General features: G+C 39.0%; 1 protein-coding gene and 1 long non-coding RNA gene across 5 annotated transcripts in view; one reads left to right on the forward strand and one right to left on the reverse strand.

Moving 5' to 3' along the window:
* LOC121899060 overlaps positions 1–5170 on the reverse strand; it is a 108681-nt gene extending 103511 nt beyond the window's left edge. For 3 of the 4 annotated variants that reach the window (XR_006096593.1, XR_006096594.1, XR_006096596.1), the window contains exons 1-2: positions 4913–5160; positions 3649–3745 (exon numbers count right to left, since the gene is read on the reverse strand). This is a non-coding gene — a long non-coding RNA (uncharacterized LOC121899060). Of the gene's footprint in view, positions 1–3648; positions 3746–4912 lie in introns of all 4 variants that reach the window. The other variant, XR_006096595.1, reaches the window with a different exon arrangement.
* Positions 5171–5305: 135 nt separating this feature from the next.
* Positions 5306–13448, forward strand: pld3 (phospholipase D family, member 3). The gene is made up of 12 exons (XM_042414633.1): positions 5306–5463; positions 7721–7812; positions 8428–8478; positions 8598–8755; positions 8876–9056; positions 9284–9401; positions 10071–10198; positions 10669–10866; positions 11022–11161; positions 11529–11694; positions 11788–11887; positions 12073–13448. Exons 2-12 carry the CDS (start codon positions 7786–7788, stop codon positions 12258–12260), a joined length of 1455 nt encoding a protein of 484 aa, XP_042270567.1. The 5' UTR covers positions 5306–5463; positions 7721–7785; the 3' UTR covers positions 12261–13448.
* The last annotated feature ends 1556 nt before the right edge of the window (positions 13449–15004 follow it).

A 15004-nucleotide genomic window follows, 5' to 3' on the forward strand; every position in this document is an offset into this window, starting at 1 on the left:
GAGGAGCTGCAACCTGCTAATGTTTGGCAGCTTTCTTTGCAAAATGACATTAACAGTTAGATTACAGATATTATTGTCGTTTAATTTTATGTCAGTCAACTATTCGATTAATGATCAGTTTGTCAGGAGTCTTGAAAAACTGTTCTGGTTTAAGCTTGTTCACAAGAGCAGCTTTAATTTAAATCACCACTCTGGAGTTACTGTATTTATATCAGAGCAGTACGTGGACAAAAAAGTCAAAACTTTCTGCATCTCATAAGTTGATTTTCGGTAAATACTTAAATAAATGTAAAAGAAAGAAATAAAGAAATATCACAGAAATGTAATATATAAATCTCCACACTTAGCTCCATTTGGTTTTTTTTTTTTTGGATGTTACAGTCAGAGCACATGGTGGTTACGCCACCAATATGATCACCAGCCATTATCAGCCAGGCGTCAGCGTGACGTCAGTGGTTTTTTATGGCCTGAGAAGCCACAAGCAGCGTATCCAATTTCAACTAATCTCTGAGAGAGAGACGCTTCACTGCGTAGATGATAGAAAAAAAAAAGGAGAGAAAAAAAAGCGCGTTAGTTATTTGCATAATCTCACACATTTTTCCAACAGGTGTAAACAAGTCTTGTATAGAATCATTTGTTGTGATTTGGTTTCATTTGCTAAATGAGATTAGTGGATTATCTGGAAGCACTGTACTCGTGTAGTCTGGGGGTTCTTTGTAGCAGTAGTTCCTGAGCATTTTGATGTCATATACACAGAAACACATTTGGACTTGGACCCAATTACATAAGATTGATAAGCTTTTATCCCAGTCATGCGAAGAACAGTTATTATTGTAAATGCATTAAATGATAGAATATGTAGTGGATTAAATGAACAACCGGAGCTCCCCTCAAGCGCACCTGGTGGTCCCGAGATCACACTCAGACAGCCACATTATGACACAGTAGTGAAGAGGAGACTTTTGCACTACAAACTGAAATGCAAAAACAATCTAAGCACCTGAAGATAACTGCAAGAATGTCGTTGGAGTATCAGTTACCCAGAATCCAAAGGGGAGAGTCATTTAGCTCAAGCCTCTTTAAACAGAGCTGCATCGAGAAAAAAACAGGAAGTGTTGCCAGTAATGAAAAGCAGAGGCACAGTTAAGTTCAGGTGGCTGCTCACCGGATTCAGTCCTGACGCAACATCACAGGGACGCAAACACACCTACTCTGGGAAAATGGGCTTCCAAGAGCGAAGTTAAAAGCTACAGTAGTACGTTAACCCGCTATCAGCATGCTCTCGATTCGGGAAGTTGATAAAAAAAGAAAAAAGAAAAACGAAAGCGTTGTTACGGCGTTGTTAGCTGCTTGCAGGCGGAGGATTTTATGATACACTTCAGACACATAATTACATTTCAGTCGTGATGGTGCAAGTTACAGAATGGCTCATTTTTACATCATTACTCAACTTAGAAAGCAATAAATTACAAACGAAATTCTTACTGTAGTTTGGCATTGTCTTCCTCTAAACGAAGCAGTAACAACAGGATTCATGTGTGTAGATGACTTTTTTTTTTAATAAAATGCAAGACTGTTGCTCTGTTTGTAGCATAAAAAGAAATCTAACTCATAATCAGTGTCATTTTCACCAGATTCTATTGGATTTTCACCATTTATACATCGTTTGTGTGAGCATTCAATTGAAACTAAATGGTAAGCATAAGCAACAACATTCAAATTGGACTACTAATGTCTTCAACAATACTATACAACAATAACTGATGAGCAAAAATTGAGAATGTATCCATTATGTTTGTACTTAAGAGCAGAGAAGCATCTGCAGGCAGGGTAGGGCAGAAAGGATCTATTGCACGGAAGTAAAGCACGTCAGCCTTTTATAACCTCACCATAAGTCTGCCCCTGTTGTTGTAAAAAAAAAAAAAAAAAAACTGTCTGGGATATTCTGGGCAAGTTTCCATGGTTACTCAAACGTACGTACACCCATGACACACACCTAAAAGTGGGAATAAACACACTTACAAATATCCTAATCAATAATTAAGCTGTATTGTGGTGAAAATGTTTATATTGCTCTAAAAATTAAAAAAAACAATAACATCACCATATAGGTGAGAGAAAAGTGTGTGTGTGTGTGTACATTGTATATGTGTGATAATCTTGAAATTCTTTCAGTCTGGCACTTTCTTTCTTATCAAATGGCAGGTTTCACCACTAACAAAAGGAAATATGAGCGTTCACCACACCTTTTATAAAGGCACATTCCACTGTTTTTTAACTGATATTCTCAGTCATTCTGTATGTTGAGCTGTTGGTGGAAATAAAACGCACTGTCTACTCTTCTCCCTTTCTATTATCCTGTCCGCTGTCTCCATGTCCAACCATCACTCATGGTCTAAAGAGCTCAGAAACACCTAAATCTATACTTGCACTATGGCGCCCACTGTTGAAATACAACCATCCCAACTGTGGCTTCTGTTACAGTTACAGTTAATGAACTGAGGCCAAGTTGACACTCTTGAATTCATGATAAAAGGAGGTTTCCAGAGGAGCTGAATTGCTATATTTGTATTTTTGGGGGTGTGAATTAGATGTACAGGCAGCAGCAGACCTTTACATTATGTTTTTAATAACATATCTCTTGTCATTGTTCTCTCTTTATATGTTACAGTAAATGTGGATAAATAGAAACTGCCTGCACTTACTGTCAAATATGCATACTCAGCACAGAGATAGTAACTGTACACAACCAGCTGTCTGATAAATGTGTCCGTTTCTTGGCTTCTGGTTGAGAACTATTTGTTATTGTTCCACCTTTTTAATTGATTATTGGCTTCCAGTTGTGGAAGTCGTGTTGCAATTGTGGAGTGTTAGAGTGTCACACACACACACACACAAAGGAAATGCTGTTACTTCATTGATAATTGAAGTTAAATATTAGCTTCAACACCTACTTTTTTTTTTAAAAAAGAGAGATTTTGTGACACTTAAAAGGCTGAGCGGACAGAGTTCAAACTAGATAGTTTTAGGTGGAAATATTTAAATTAGAAAATATACTGTAAACATAACATAAAGCCAGATGGCTCCTCTTGTCTTTACTAACTGATGGTTACAGATGTCCAGCTTCAAGTAAAAAATAAATACTCCAAAAATATACCAAATACACAAAAATACTCAGTTACAATGACAGAAGTGGAGTGATAATGATGAATTGTGTTTGGTTGTGCATTTTAGTATAACATATAATAGATTAGGCATCTATTTTTTGACCAAACTGCATCCACGCTGAACAAAAAGACCGTCAGCACAGCAACATCTAGTCTGCCAACCAGAAGCAAAGAGCCACATATCACTAGTGTGCTGAGAGATCCATCCTCACGTCATCCAGCATGACAGACACTCAAAACCCCATTTAAACAACATAATAAACTCAGCTTCCTCCAAAATACTACACTCATTCAGTTACCTGCAGCGAGAGGGCAACACACTGATGTGCATCCTGAGATTTAGTGTTACATGAGTAGAAATAACATTAAGTGGGTCAGTACAGCCCGACGTTTAAGGAAATGCACATGCCCAGCGATACCAGTTTCATCTGGAAAAACAAATACTGAAATGCAGGTGCTTTTATGGATTTGTATTTCTCACCTCTTCACCTCTAGCTGTGCAAACACCGTATCTGAAGAAAGTTGTCTGAATCTCTCGTCATCTCAGCTGGCTGCAGTCGAACGAGGCTTAACAGAAGCTAAGAAGAGAGAATAACAAGTATGTATAGTGGACACTGTATGTTTAAAGAAACAAGTTTATAACTGGCCTAATGTATTGGGACATCACATGGGCTATGACGGACGTAGCAACGAGGGGTTGCAGATATGAAGAACAACCTGCACGAGGATGCCATGTGGGGCTTTGAGAAACTGCTGAGAACAACTTAACTATTCAAGCAGCACACAGTTGTCTGGGTTCATGCGATTTGTATGGCCTTCATATTAATTTCTATTCACAAAGTACGTCATGGCCAAATATTAATAAACTTTATGAAAATATCACCATTTTCACCAAAATATAAATGCCTGATGACATGGTAACACTTATTTATATCTATTTCCTAATCCAGGTAGTGAGAACTGATATATTTCCTTGCTTGTTTTGTATACAAGATACAACAAATATGACAGTGTTATTAAGTATGAAAATATAATATAAAGGAAAGTTACATTAATATAGACAACTACACTTGATAATAATATAATATAATATATTATAATAATAATATTTACATTTTAGTTCATGTCATACAAATTGAGCAAGGAGAGATTTTTATTTCTGGCTCCAGTTTTAGTTCATTCATCTCAGGCAAACAGGAAAATAGATGCTTAACTCTGACTCCAATATAATGTTAATACATGAGAGGCACATATATACTAAGGTTAGAACAATTTACAAAAGGGCATCGCAAAGATGTAGAAGTATATCCAACTTCAAGCCTTAATGTCAATAATAGTCAATGTGGTTACCTGCAAAAATATTTGATAGGATGGGCAGATGCATTAGTCATCAACCTCAATCAAATGTTGTGTTGATATAATAGCTCAGCTAGACGGATAAAGGTTAATTAGGAGATAATCTGTAAATGATTCTTTAGAGTTATATAAAAACATGCAGGAAAAGAGGCCTAATAATATGAAATAAAACCAGTTTCTTTTTTATAGCTAAGTTCAAACCCTTAATTTTATGGGGGGAAAACATTTTCATGTCAAGGTGCTACTGCCTGCAAGTGTTTGCAGGAGCATCGTGTCGATGTTAATCTTTCTTAAGAGTTTTTCTGCAGTTTATGCATCCATGCATGTTATTTCATACTTCTATTTAAGAGGACGAATTTAAAGTTTAGCTTTGTCTTTGCTCTTCTTACCTGTCCCACAACTAGGAGGAGCAGCAGGTGATCTCCTTCCAGGAAGTCAGGTCAGAGGTCAGGCAAGAAGATCCTGACCCTTTGGACGTCACCTGGGTTAATCCGACAAAAAAAACCGTCGTCATGCATAGAGGATTTTTTTTTAATTAAACATCAAGTCAATCCTACTTTTCGCATTTCACTTGCACATTAGGTGATCTGGGTACGTGGATGTGTGTGTCTTGGATGCAGACAGCGCCTCCTTGTGTCACAGCCGTGGGTGTGCGGCGTCCTCTGGTGGCGAAGACGAAGAACTGCGCTATTGTAACTCGTCTATCTACGTCATAGCTCTCCTCCAATTGGCTGTCCGGCTCGGATCACATGACCATCTCCCACTCTCACTGTAACGTCTGTGAGCAGATAGATGTTTACATCGCTGTGGATGGGCTGCGTCTTTGTTTTTCGTGTATTTAACAACGAAACAGCGACTTTAAATTTAATTGCGTGTAAAGAACAGGTGTCGTTGCTGTTGTGTGCGGGATTTTTTTATCAACCTGGACACATGATAACAGGTGAGTCGACGGTTTAAAATAGCTAAAAGTGACTTGTTGTTGTTGTTGTTTTTGCACTGTCAGCAACTCTCCGTCAACCTATAGTTAGCCTATTTAATAAACCAAAAGCTGGTCACAGTGTAAGTTAACTGTTTATAAAGTGGCACAGTTGAATACAAAAGATACGGTTTCCATATTATCTCTACTTTTTTTTAGTTAATGTGTTTTTCAAGAACTTAAAGTCTTTGCTACAAGCTCACATATAAGTGTGTTGCTCTTTTCTATTTGTTTGCGGTAATTTACTCACTTTCCCTTCTACAACTTGAGCCAAAACTCTTGAGTCACTTGTTTTATTTTGGCTGTTTACTCCTAATGTGATTTGTTCTTCTGCGCAGATAAACAGTCTTTCTTTGTCTCCTGCTGCCACCAGTTGTAATTTAATGCTCAGGTCAGGCCTAAAAGAGAACTGGCACAGTTTCTTTTGAATGTTGAATTTAGACATATATGCTTCATAAAAAGCAAAGAAAAAAGAGTAAACTGAGTGTGAATGTGTTCCAGCTTTTTTTTTTCCATTAAATCAAGGTGTCTAATAACTCATAGAAAATATCTTTTACATCAGAATATTGATCCAACATCATGATGATTTTCAGTAAAAAACACACATTTTTGAGAGAGTGTTCGTATCAGCTCAACATGTATAGCAAATTCACCTCCCAATGTGGATTTTGGTCTTTTTAGAGGTACTTTGTGGCTGAAACGGTACAATAGCAGCTTTCTTCTATTTATTTCTCTCTTCCTAAATGTAGTTACCACAAGCTTGTGAGAGTGTGTGAGTATATATTCACATGTACAGACAAGCATCCTGTGAGGACTGAAGCGTTTTTTAATAAAGTGAGTTCAAGTAATGGAGAGCATGCAGGGTACCGGGAACTCACTCATTAGATACTTCCTTCTTGAGAGTGCACAAATGAGTAACATTAGTTGTATGATGTAATTTGTTGTTGAAACAAAAACCTACTATTTATTCACTCTTTTTATGAGTGAGATCTGTTCATCATCTCTAAAACAAACAAACAAACAAACAAACAGAGAGCTCACTAAGTAGAGTTATGACTCTAGCAGGAAGTGTTTAGCCTTCTTTGAGATCAGCTTTGAGGAAAGCCGGTTGCTTCTTTACTAAATGTGCATGACGTAAAAAAAAAAAAATTCCAACTGCTTCTGTGTGATCCCGAACCGAAACGCTCTTCAAAAGGATTCCACTTTCACAAAGGAACATAGCCTGTGTGTGAAGTGAAAGCATCGCATTGGAAGTCATCCGTCTGTATGTAGCAACACCTAACGTTAGCAGAGATATGCTGGAAAAACACCAAACTGAAAATGAATCATAACAGTAGTATATATTAATCTGACAGGAACACAAGCAGGAGCTCTGGTTAATGTTTAATGTGGATGTTTGTTTTGTCACAAACCAACACAAGACTTTCTTTAACAGTAGCAGACACTGTTTGTTGTGACACAGTAAAACAACGTCTTAAACAGTAAAACTCACATGTCGATGTGTGAAAATGCTTTAAAAGTGCACTTTTATTGTCTCACTACAGCAGCTGTGATCAATCATGTGGTTCTGAGAGGAGACAGACTCACGTGACTGCCAGCTCAGATATGCAGAAGCTCTACTGAGTCACACTAACTTTCAACATTTAATCTTTTATACTTCCTCTTGTTTAAGCAATCAAACCTCATAAATCACAAGATCTCAAAGTCCATCAGTCTGTCTTGATCACATTTTTTTTATTTAACTCACTAGATCCACTGAGATGCAAGCCAAAAGTCATTATGTGAATATTTAAAAAGGAGCATTAGTTATTTGTATTTACTGTATATATGATAAAGTATTTATGGTGGATTTGAGCCCGGCTCGTTGTCAGGCCGACCTGCATGCATGTTTGTCAGCAGCTGGACCTGCGTGTGTGTGTGAGCTTTGTGCTAGAGATGTGTTAAAAACATCTAGAACCTTCTCTTTGTCAAGTCTGTAGAGGAGCAACAATGGTGTGTGAGTGTGAGTGTGTGTGGGGCGGCGGCGGGGGGCTTATAGCTACTTTAAATCATATCAAACACATTTATGGGGCTGCAGTAGTAAAGAGTATCTCATAGGCAAACAGCTCTTTTTCCCCAAGTTATTCAGCTGTCACATCCAGTTGATATATATATATATATATTCAGAAACATGATGATATGAAGTAACATCTTGTTCTTTGTTCCTCTTGTTTGGTCTCAGAGGATCATCTGACCTGAGCTGAGAGGACTGACATCTATCACATCAGAGTCACTTTGTCTGTGAACATGAAGACGGACATCCCTTACAACGAGGTAAGATTATTTTAGTAGTGCTTAGTTACATTAACCGATTGAAGATTAATGTATGTCTGTTTGGAATCATTTTTATTTTAGATTAGGTTTGATTATGTGCTTAAAAAATAGAAAACATTTACCAGTTAAAGCCTCTAAAATTTGAAGATTTATTTGCTTTTCTTTATTTGACGTCAGTATTTGACTGGTAGAGAAATAAGCATTTCTATTAACTTGTTACTCTCTTAGCATTGTCATTTTTTTCCTTTCTGCTTAACTTTGACATTTGGGCTCTACAACATCACTTGATTATAGTCACAAGTTGCAGCCCTAATAATTTATATGATAAGAGAAAATTCCTGCTGGTTGTCATGAATGATCTTTATAAGAAGACAGCTCATCCTTTCACCCTCTCAGCTCTGAATCACATCTCCGTTTCATACAGTATCTTCTTCTTCTACTGGGTTTTAAAAAAAATAATCCCAATGAAATCAACAGAAATGTACAGTAAGACGCATTACAAACAGGAAGTCAAGGAACATTAAGTTGTATTAGTGGTTTATAGCTCAGTTTGGAAGGAAAATCCTCCAAATGTGTTTAGATAATGGAGTTAATGTGTTCCTGTGATGCTTGCAGCTGATGGACATGGAGTGGAGGAGACAAGAATCCAACAGGAAAGCACAAGTGGTACGTTACAGCACACAGACCAGCTCAAATCTAATTATTTTTGTTCACCTAGCGCCATACAAAACACCAAAAGGCTTAAATCACAAATAAGTGAGAAAGTATTGCCCCTCCCCTTCCAGTATTCCCGCTGGGTGATGGCGCTGGCCACTGCGGCGACCGTGTTGCTGGCCGCCACGGCCCTCTATAACGTCCTGGCGCAGAGGGATTTCTCCAGCCATCCTACCCCGAGCAGCAGCCTCCATCTGGGCAAGGCCGAGTCCTGTTCAGACCCCTGCAAGTAAGCAAACATCTGGACACAATCTGTTATTCAGCTTTTATATTTCAAACTGATTATCACGTCAGATTTTTCTTAGCAACAGTTACGTAGTACAGATATTAATCACTTTCCGTCCGTCAGGATCCTTCTGGTGGAGAGCATCCCTGAAGGGTTGGAGTTTAACTCCAGCACCACTCACCCCTCCATCTACCAGGCCTGGCTCAATCTGATCAGTGAGGCTCGCAGCAGTCTCGACATCGCCTCCTTCTATTGGACGCTCACCAACAAAGACACCGGCACTCATGAGCCAACAGCCTATCAGGTCAGCTGGAACTGTGAATGGTCAAATGGTTGTTTTTGATCATTTTATCAAAGAATTAGTTTGACGGTCAAGTTTTCAGAGCCTTACAGCTGATCTGAATGTGTTTATATTATGGTTCATGGAATAGTTGAGTGGATGACAATTAATTTTAACTATACGTAGAATTATCTTGATTAGTCTAATATGAGTGTGACTAACATTAAAATATATTTGTACTCTGTGCACAGGGTGAGACCATTCTGAAGAAACTAGCAGAGCTTTCAGGGAAGTTGTCTGTTCGTATCGCCGTCAACACGCCGCAGGAGAGTCAACCACACAATGACCTCAGACTGCTCAACGACTCAGGTGACTGTCTGGTCTGTCTTATTCTTTATACCAGCGAGCGTCAGAACCATTAATCAACCGTGATGTTTTGGGTTGGTGTTAAATATGTATCATACACAGTATATCAGCCATGTTGTCTTCTTTCACCTTATTATGATGGAATTTAATGACTTTCTGTGGAATCATATTGTGATGATATGAACTAACTGTGTAATTGTTTTATAGCATTATGTTCAAATGACTTATGCAGTAAAAATCTGAATTATAAACTAACAAAATTAGTTCTTGTTTTAAATGTGTGAAGATTTTTGGAAAGCAGTTTATTTTTGTGTTATTTCCCATAAATATAAGTTATGGTGATACACATAGAATCGACAAAAATCACAAAAATATTCTTATTAATAATGTCATATTGACTTGAACCAGATGGCCCAACTTTTTGGCAACTTTATTGCAGGAAGTGTGTTATCTCAGTTTACACACACAGCGAGTGTGAGCTTCAATGCTCTTCTCTAGTGCACCACTCCCAGCTTTCACAACCCTGAAGGAGACAAGATAACTGAAAATATTAGATCATTAACACGGTGCACTGGAGTCATGCGACATATCTTGCCACTAAAATAGCAAAATGTCATCATTTTGTTTTTAAGGTGTTAATACTTGATATGTGTGTGTGTGTGTGTGTTTCAGGAGCTGATATCAGGACAGTAAACATGAGAAAACTGACCTCAGGTGTCCTTCATACCAAGTTCTGGGTGGTGGACAAGAAACACATTTACATCGGTAGTGCCAACATGGACTGGAGGTCCCTCACACAGGTACACACACACACAATCAATTCACCTGGTTTACAAACATGTTTTTACCCTATTTGTGAATTTTCATATCTGTGGGGAAAAAGGATCCTAAGGCATCATCTTCTAAACTGACAATGAGAGGTCGTCTGGTGCCTGATCCGAGCTATATTATGCGTCTTTTGCTTTTAAGAGGAAGTTGGATCGGCTCCAACTTTCGATCACACGCCTTGCGAGAATAGTTGAAAGTTTCTTTGATACTGTGATGGGAGTCAAACCGCAACTCAATTTTAGCTTTCATAATCAGATATTTAGTTGTCATTTTTGCTGAGCTGTCACTGCCACAAGCATCCTGTTTTTTTCTGAAAGTGCACCAACGTCCCATAAAACTCTTTCTGTTTCTGTGTAACAACAAAGTGCCGTTTCTTTCGGGAAAAAATAAATAAATAAATAAATAAAATGAAGGATGAGTTATTATTGTGTTGCTCCTCCAGGTGAAGGAGCTGGGCGCGGTGGTCTACAACTGCAGCTGCTTGGCGGCAGACCTGGGTAAGATCTTTGAAGCCTATTGGTTCCTGGGGGAGAGTCAGTCGATCCCGTCGCCGTGGCCGACCAGCTTCGCCACCCTCTACAACAAGGACACCCCCCTCCAGCTGCCGCTCAACGACACGCCGTCCAGCGTCTACCTGTCGGTGAGCTCCATGAGAGGCGTGACGGATGAAACCACTAGTTTTCCCTGGTTTATCATCCATCAAGACTGCTGTATTGCTTAAAATGTTTCTAAAATGAACAAATAATTTACTTAGTGTCTCTTTCTTCTCTCTCCGCTGTCTTCGCGCTCTCTCAGAGCTCCCCTCCGTCCTTCTGTGCGGCTGGCAGGACTCCAGACATTCAGTCCATCCTCAGTGTGATGGAGGATGCCGAGAGCTTCATCTACATCGCTGTCATGAACTACCTGCCCACCATGGAGTTCTCACATCCTAAAAGGTACAGCAGTTGCTCGGAAAGAAATATAACCACAAGAAAGATAGCTGAGAGGAGTCTAAGTTAGGTTTCATAGTTAGTGAACACTGAGAGCTGCTGAAGGTAAAGTAGGTCAGGAACTCTGTGTTCTTGTGTCGAGCATGTTCGATCAGAAAAGCATCATGCCACTGATGTCCAGCTGTTAACATATTGTGCCAAAGAGCTACATGTGCAATTAAGTGCAAACATCAAAAGTCATTATAACATAACTGTATAGTCTAGTTACATTCTCTTCAGTTAGTTTCTTTGTTCCATGAAAATATAAGTATTTGCACCAGGATTACTGAAAAGTGATTGCATTCTAATACTCGGCATGTGGCGCCCTCTGCAGGTACTGGGCAGACATTGACACCCAGCTGAGGCGAGTGGCATATGAGAAGCGGGTCAGCGTGCGCCTGCTGATCAGCTGCTGGTCCAGCTCCCAGCCCATCATGTTTTCCTTCCTGAAGTCTCTGGCCTCAGTTTACGACCCCAAGGCCAAACTGGACATCCAAGTGGTAAGTAGCGCTTCTGTATCTCTCTATATTCTCTATAAGCTACAGTACGCTGAAATGATTTTATATGTATGATCACTCGTTTCTCTTCTGCAGAGGCTGTTTGTGGTGCCCGCCAGCCCCAAGCAGAAAGAGATTCCCTACGCCAGAGTCAATCACAACAAGTACATGGTGACCGACAAGATAGCTTACATAGGTAAGGCTGCACACACACTGCATGTGAATGTGGATTTTAGATAACTAGTTTTTAAATGTATCACAGTATGCGCTTAAAAGGTATATTTACTCATGCACCTGGCTGGAAATATGCATAAAGGAATATACACATCACTGTTCAGTGATATATGGTCAAAACTATAATCTGTGTGTTTCTGTCTTCAGGTACATCTAACTGGTCAGGTGACTACTTTGTAAGCACAGCTGGCTCAGCTTTGGTCGTCAACCAGACTGCATCACAGTCCCTGGAGCCAACCGTCCAATCACAGCTGAAGGCTGTGTTTGAGAGAGACTGGAGCTCTGACTACAGCACTCCTGTCACCCAGCACACAAACCTGGAAGACTTCTGTTAGTTAGATACCGAATCAGTCTACGTCAGCGTATCACTTCTGTGAAACACATATCGCAGTGCTTTAGTTAGCACTTTTATTTTAGTATTCAAATTCTTTACATTTTGCACTGGTCAGCTTAAACAAGGAGCTTCCTCGGTTGCTCGGGTCCAAAAGAAGATTGTGGACTTCCAGTAAACCCGGCTGATCACAGCTTTAGTGCCAAACTCCTATTGGACTGGAGAGTAACAGGCCATCAAACCAGTTAACTGCCCAGTACTGCAAATTTTACATTGTTGGGAGATGTTCAGTGATACTTGAATGTGTTTTTTTTTTAAGGATTACATGTGTGAGTAACCAGCCTGGTAACATTTTAGTTACTCATAAAACTCATCAGATTGCTGCGACATACATCACAGGTGAGCAGTCAGAACGTCTTGCAACATGTTACCAGTATTGATAAACCGTGATCAGGTAGAGTTCTAATGAAAAGCCTCCAGCAGTCACAGCAGATAATAATGTTTTAACTCACAGCTGCACTATTGTGTGGTTTCTGTCATGTAGCGCCAGTAGCAGTAGGGGGCGCTGTTTCACCTCTCCTGTTTCACCTCTCCTGTTTCACCTCTCCTGTTTCACCTCTCCTGTCAGGTCGGGTTCTTGTGGAGGCACAATGTTTTCGGATCGATTCATTGATCACTTTTCTAGTTTTTAAAGATCACTCCCAATGCAATATTTTTCTACAATGTCAGCCTCAGTGGGAATTTATTATCCCAGCTCATCTCAGGGAGTAAAGTTTGAGTTTGTCTTATCTGATTATTATAGTTTGCTGGAATTTTGGACTAATTAATGCTCAAAATGGTGTGCTGTGCCTGTACTATAAACAATATGAGCTTTTTAAAATAAATAAGATGGGCTTTATGAAAATCCACTCCACTTTTTAATTTAAATTCATTTAATACTAAAGTCAGCAGTGCATACAGTAGACTGAAAGTTTGCAGCGGCAGTTAATGAGGATGAACTAATTTAATTTCCACTGTGTGGAGTGATTGAAACTACCAATTAGTGGAGTGGTTGTTACGGCAACCGTCCAGATAAGTGCGTTTACAAGTAGCAGTGTGCTTATAAAATGCTCAGGGACAGTTATTATGTACATGTCATTATCTCCTGCCTCTTTATAAAGCAGTTACTTTAAATAAACGTCTCTGAATCAAACCTGTTTCAGCCTGTCTCACGTTATGAACGCGCCCTCTGATGCATATATAGATCGATTCAATTATGTTAAAAGCACCTGTGCGGGATTACAGCAAAGAAGGATTTATATGACTCAACAGAATTTACCACCCCCGTGTATTTGTTAGTGAAAAGCCTCTGCATAACTTTTAGATCAGTGTCTTGACACTTTTACACGGTGGTATGATGCTACAGAGATGAATAAATTCACCACTTACTCTCCTAACTCGGTAAAAACACTAATTCTGAACCTTCTGTTCTTGGAAAAACTAAAATCTTTGTACATCTGAATGTGTGATAAGTGCATCAGAGGACAAGCAGAACTTGTATAAAAGAGAAACACAGTTATACTTACTGCTGGTTGTTTCATACTTCATCAAGTGTGTGAACTGACACCTGATAATTCTCCTTTAGACTCAAATGTGTGAAATAAACTGTTCTGAAACTGAACACTTCCATTACATCCTAAAACATTTCTTTCTTGTCATGATAGTTTCTTTAAAATGCTTTGACTTTGACCCAAGAGTGCACAACAAACAAACAACCAAAATGACTTCCAGAGCCTGAAACCATCCGCTTCTCAAGATCCACAATGACTTGTGTCAAAGTGCGTCAGGCCTTTTAATGTAGAATGGAAACTCTGTCTGTGAAATAATAAAATAAACAGGATGAAAGCTGTGATGCTCGACTGTTTTCACACAATTAATTAACTGGAAATTCCTCTACCTTCAATTCTATTATAGAAGAAGTTTTTTAATTGTTTTAATTGATGTTTAATTGCTTGTCAGTGATTTTATATTAATTTTTAAACATCAGAATTTATAATGGCAGTCTATAGGAGAAATTAACCTTTGTCACTTTGAAGCTCAACTGCTCAGACGTCCCTTATCCTACAGACCCCATTCCAACTTTAAAAAATTCACAAAACTTTGAATTTTCAGACTTGTGTTCTGTGTTGTGATACCTTTCGTACTTTCAGAGCAATTGAAGTCCAAAGTGAGGGCTTTTACAGCAGTTTTCAGACCTCATCAGTGTGTCATGTGATCAGGCACCGTGCAGAGCAGTGACTTTTTTAAACCAGAGAAAAACACGTCTCACTCCCACAGTTTTGACTCCTCAAGCACGTAACATATCTTAAAATGTTGCCACAAGACTCCTTTCTCTCAAAATGTAAATATATTTCCCATAGAACTTATAGTTTTTGAGATCTAAACCTTAATTGATAGGGAGATCGCTGTCACACTCTCATTGACTGCATTAGAATCAGCAGGCTGTGTCTCCCTGCTCTCACATTTCTATAACTTATAGATTCTCTCTTTCTTTAAACACTCTGTTCACAAATCATATATCCTCATACTCAGCAAGTCCTGCTGCCACTAATTTCTGTTCTCTGTGAATTTTCACCAGTTTTGCCCAACAGTAAAAGCATTTGCAGGTCCAACACACAGAAACACACAGTTGATCCCAATCAGAGCTGCAAACCTTGTTTATGTGCAATTTCAAAGTCTACATATGAAAACTTGATCATACTGATTCAT

This window comes from Thunnus maccoyii, chromosome 6, assembly GCF_910596095.1.
Source record: "Thunnus maccoyii chromosome 6, fThuMac1.1, whole genome shotgun sequence".
Taxonomy (NCBI): domain Eukaryota; kingdom Metazoa; phylum Chordata; class Actinopteri; order Scombriformes; family Scombridae; genus Thunnus; species Thunnus maccoyii.

Excerpts from the sequence above, each read along its gene's own strand:
- pld3 (XM_042414633.1), top strand. The coding sequence starts at position 7,786 with ATGAAGACGGACATCCCTTACAACGAG. Across the intron at positions 9,402-10,070 it reads CAGACTGCTCAACGACTCAG|GAGCTGATATCAGGACAGTA; the intron begins GTGACTGTCTGG and ends TGTGTGTTTCAG. Across the intron at positions 11,695-11,787 it reads CCAAACTGGACATCCAAGTG|AGGCTGTTTGTGGTGCCCGC; the intron begins GTAAGTAGCGCT and ends TCTCTTCTGCAG.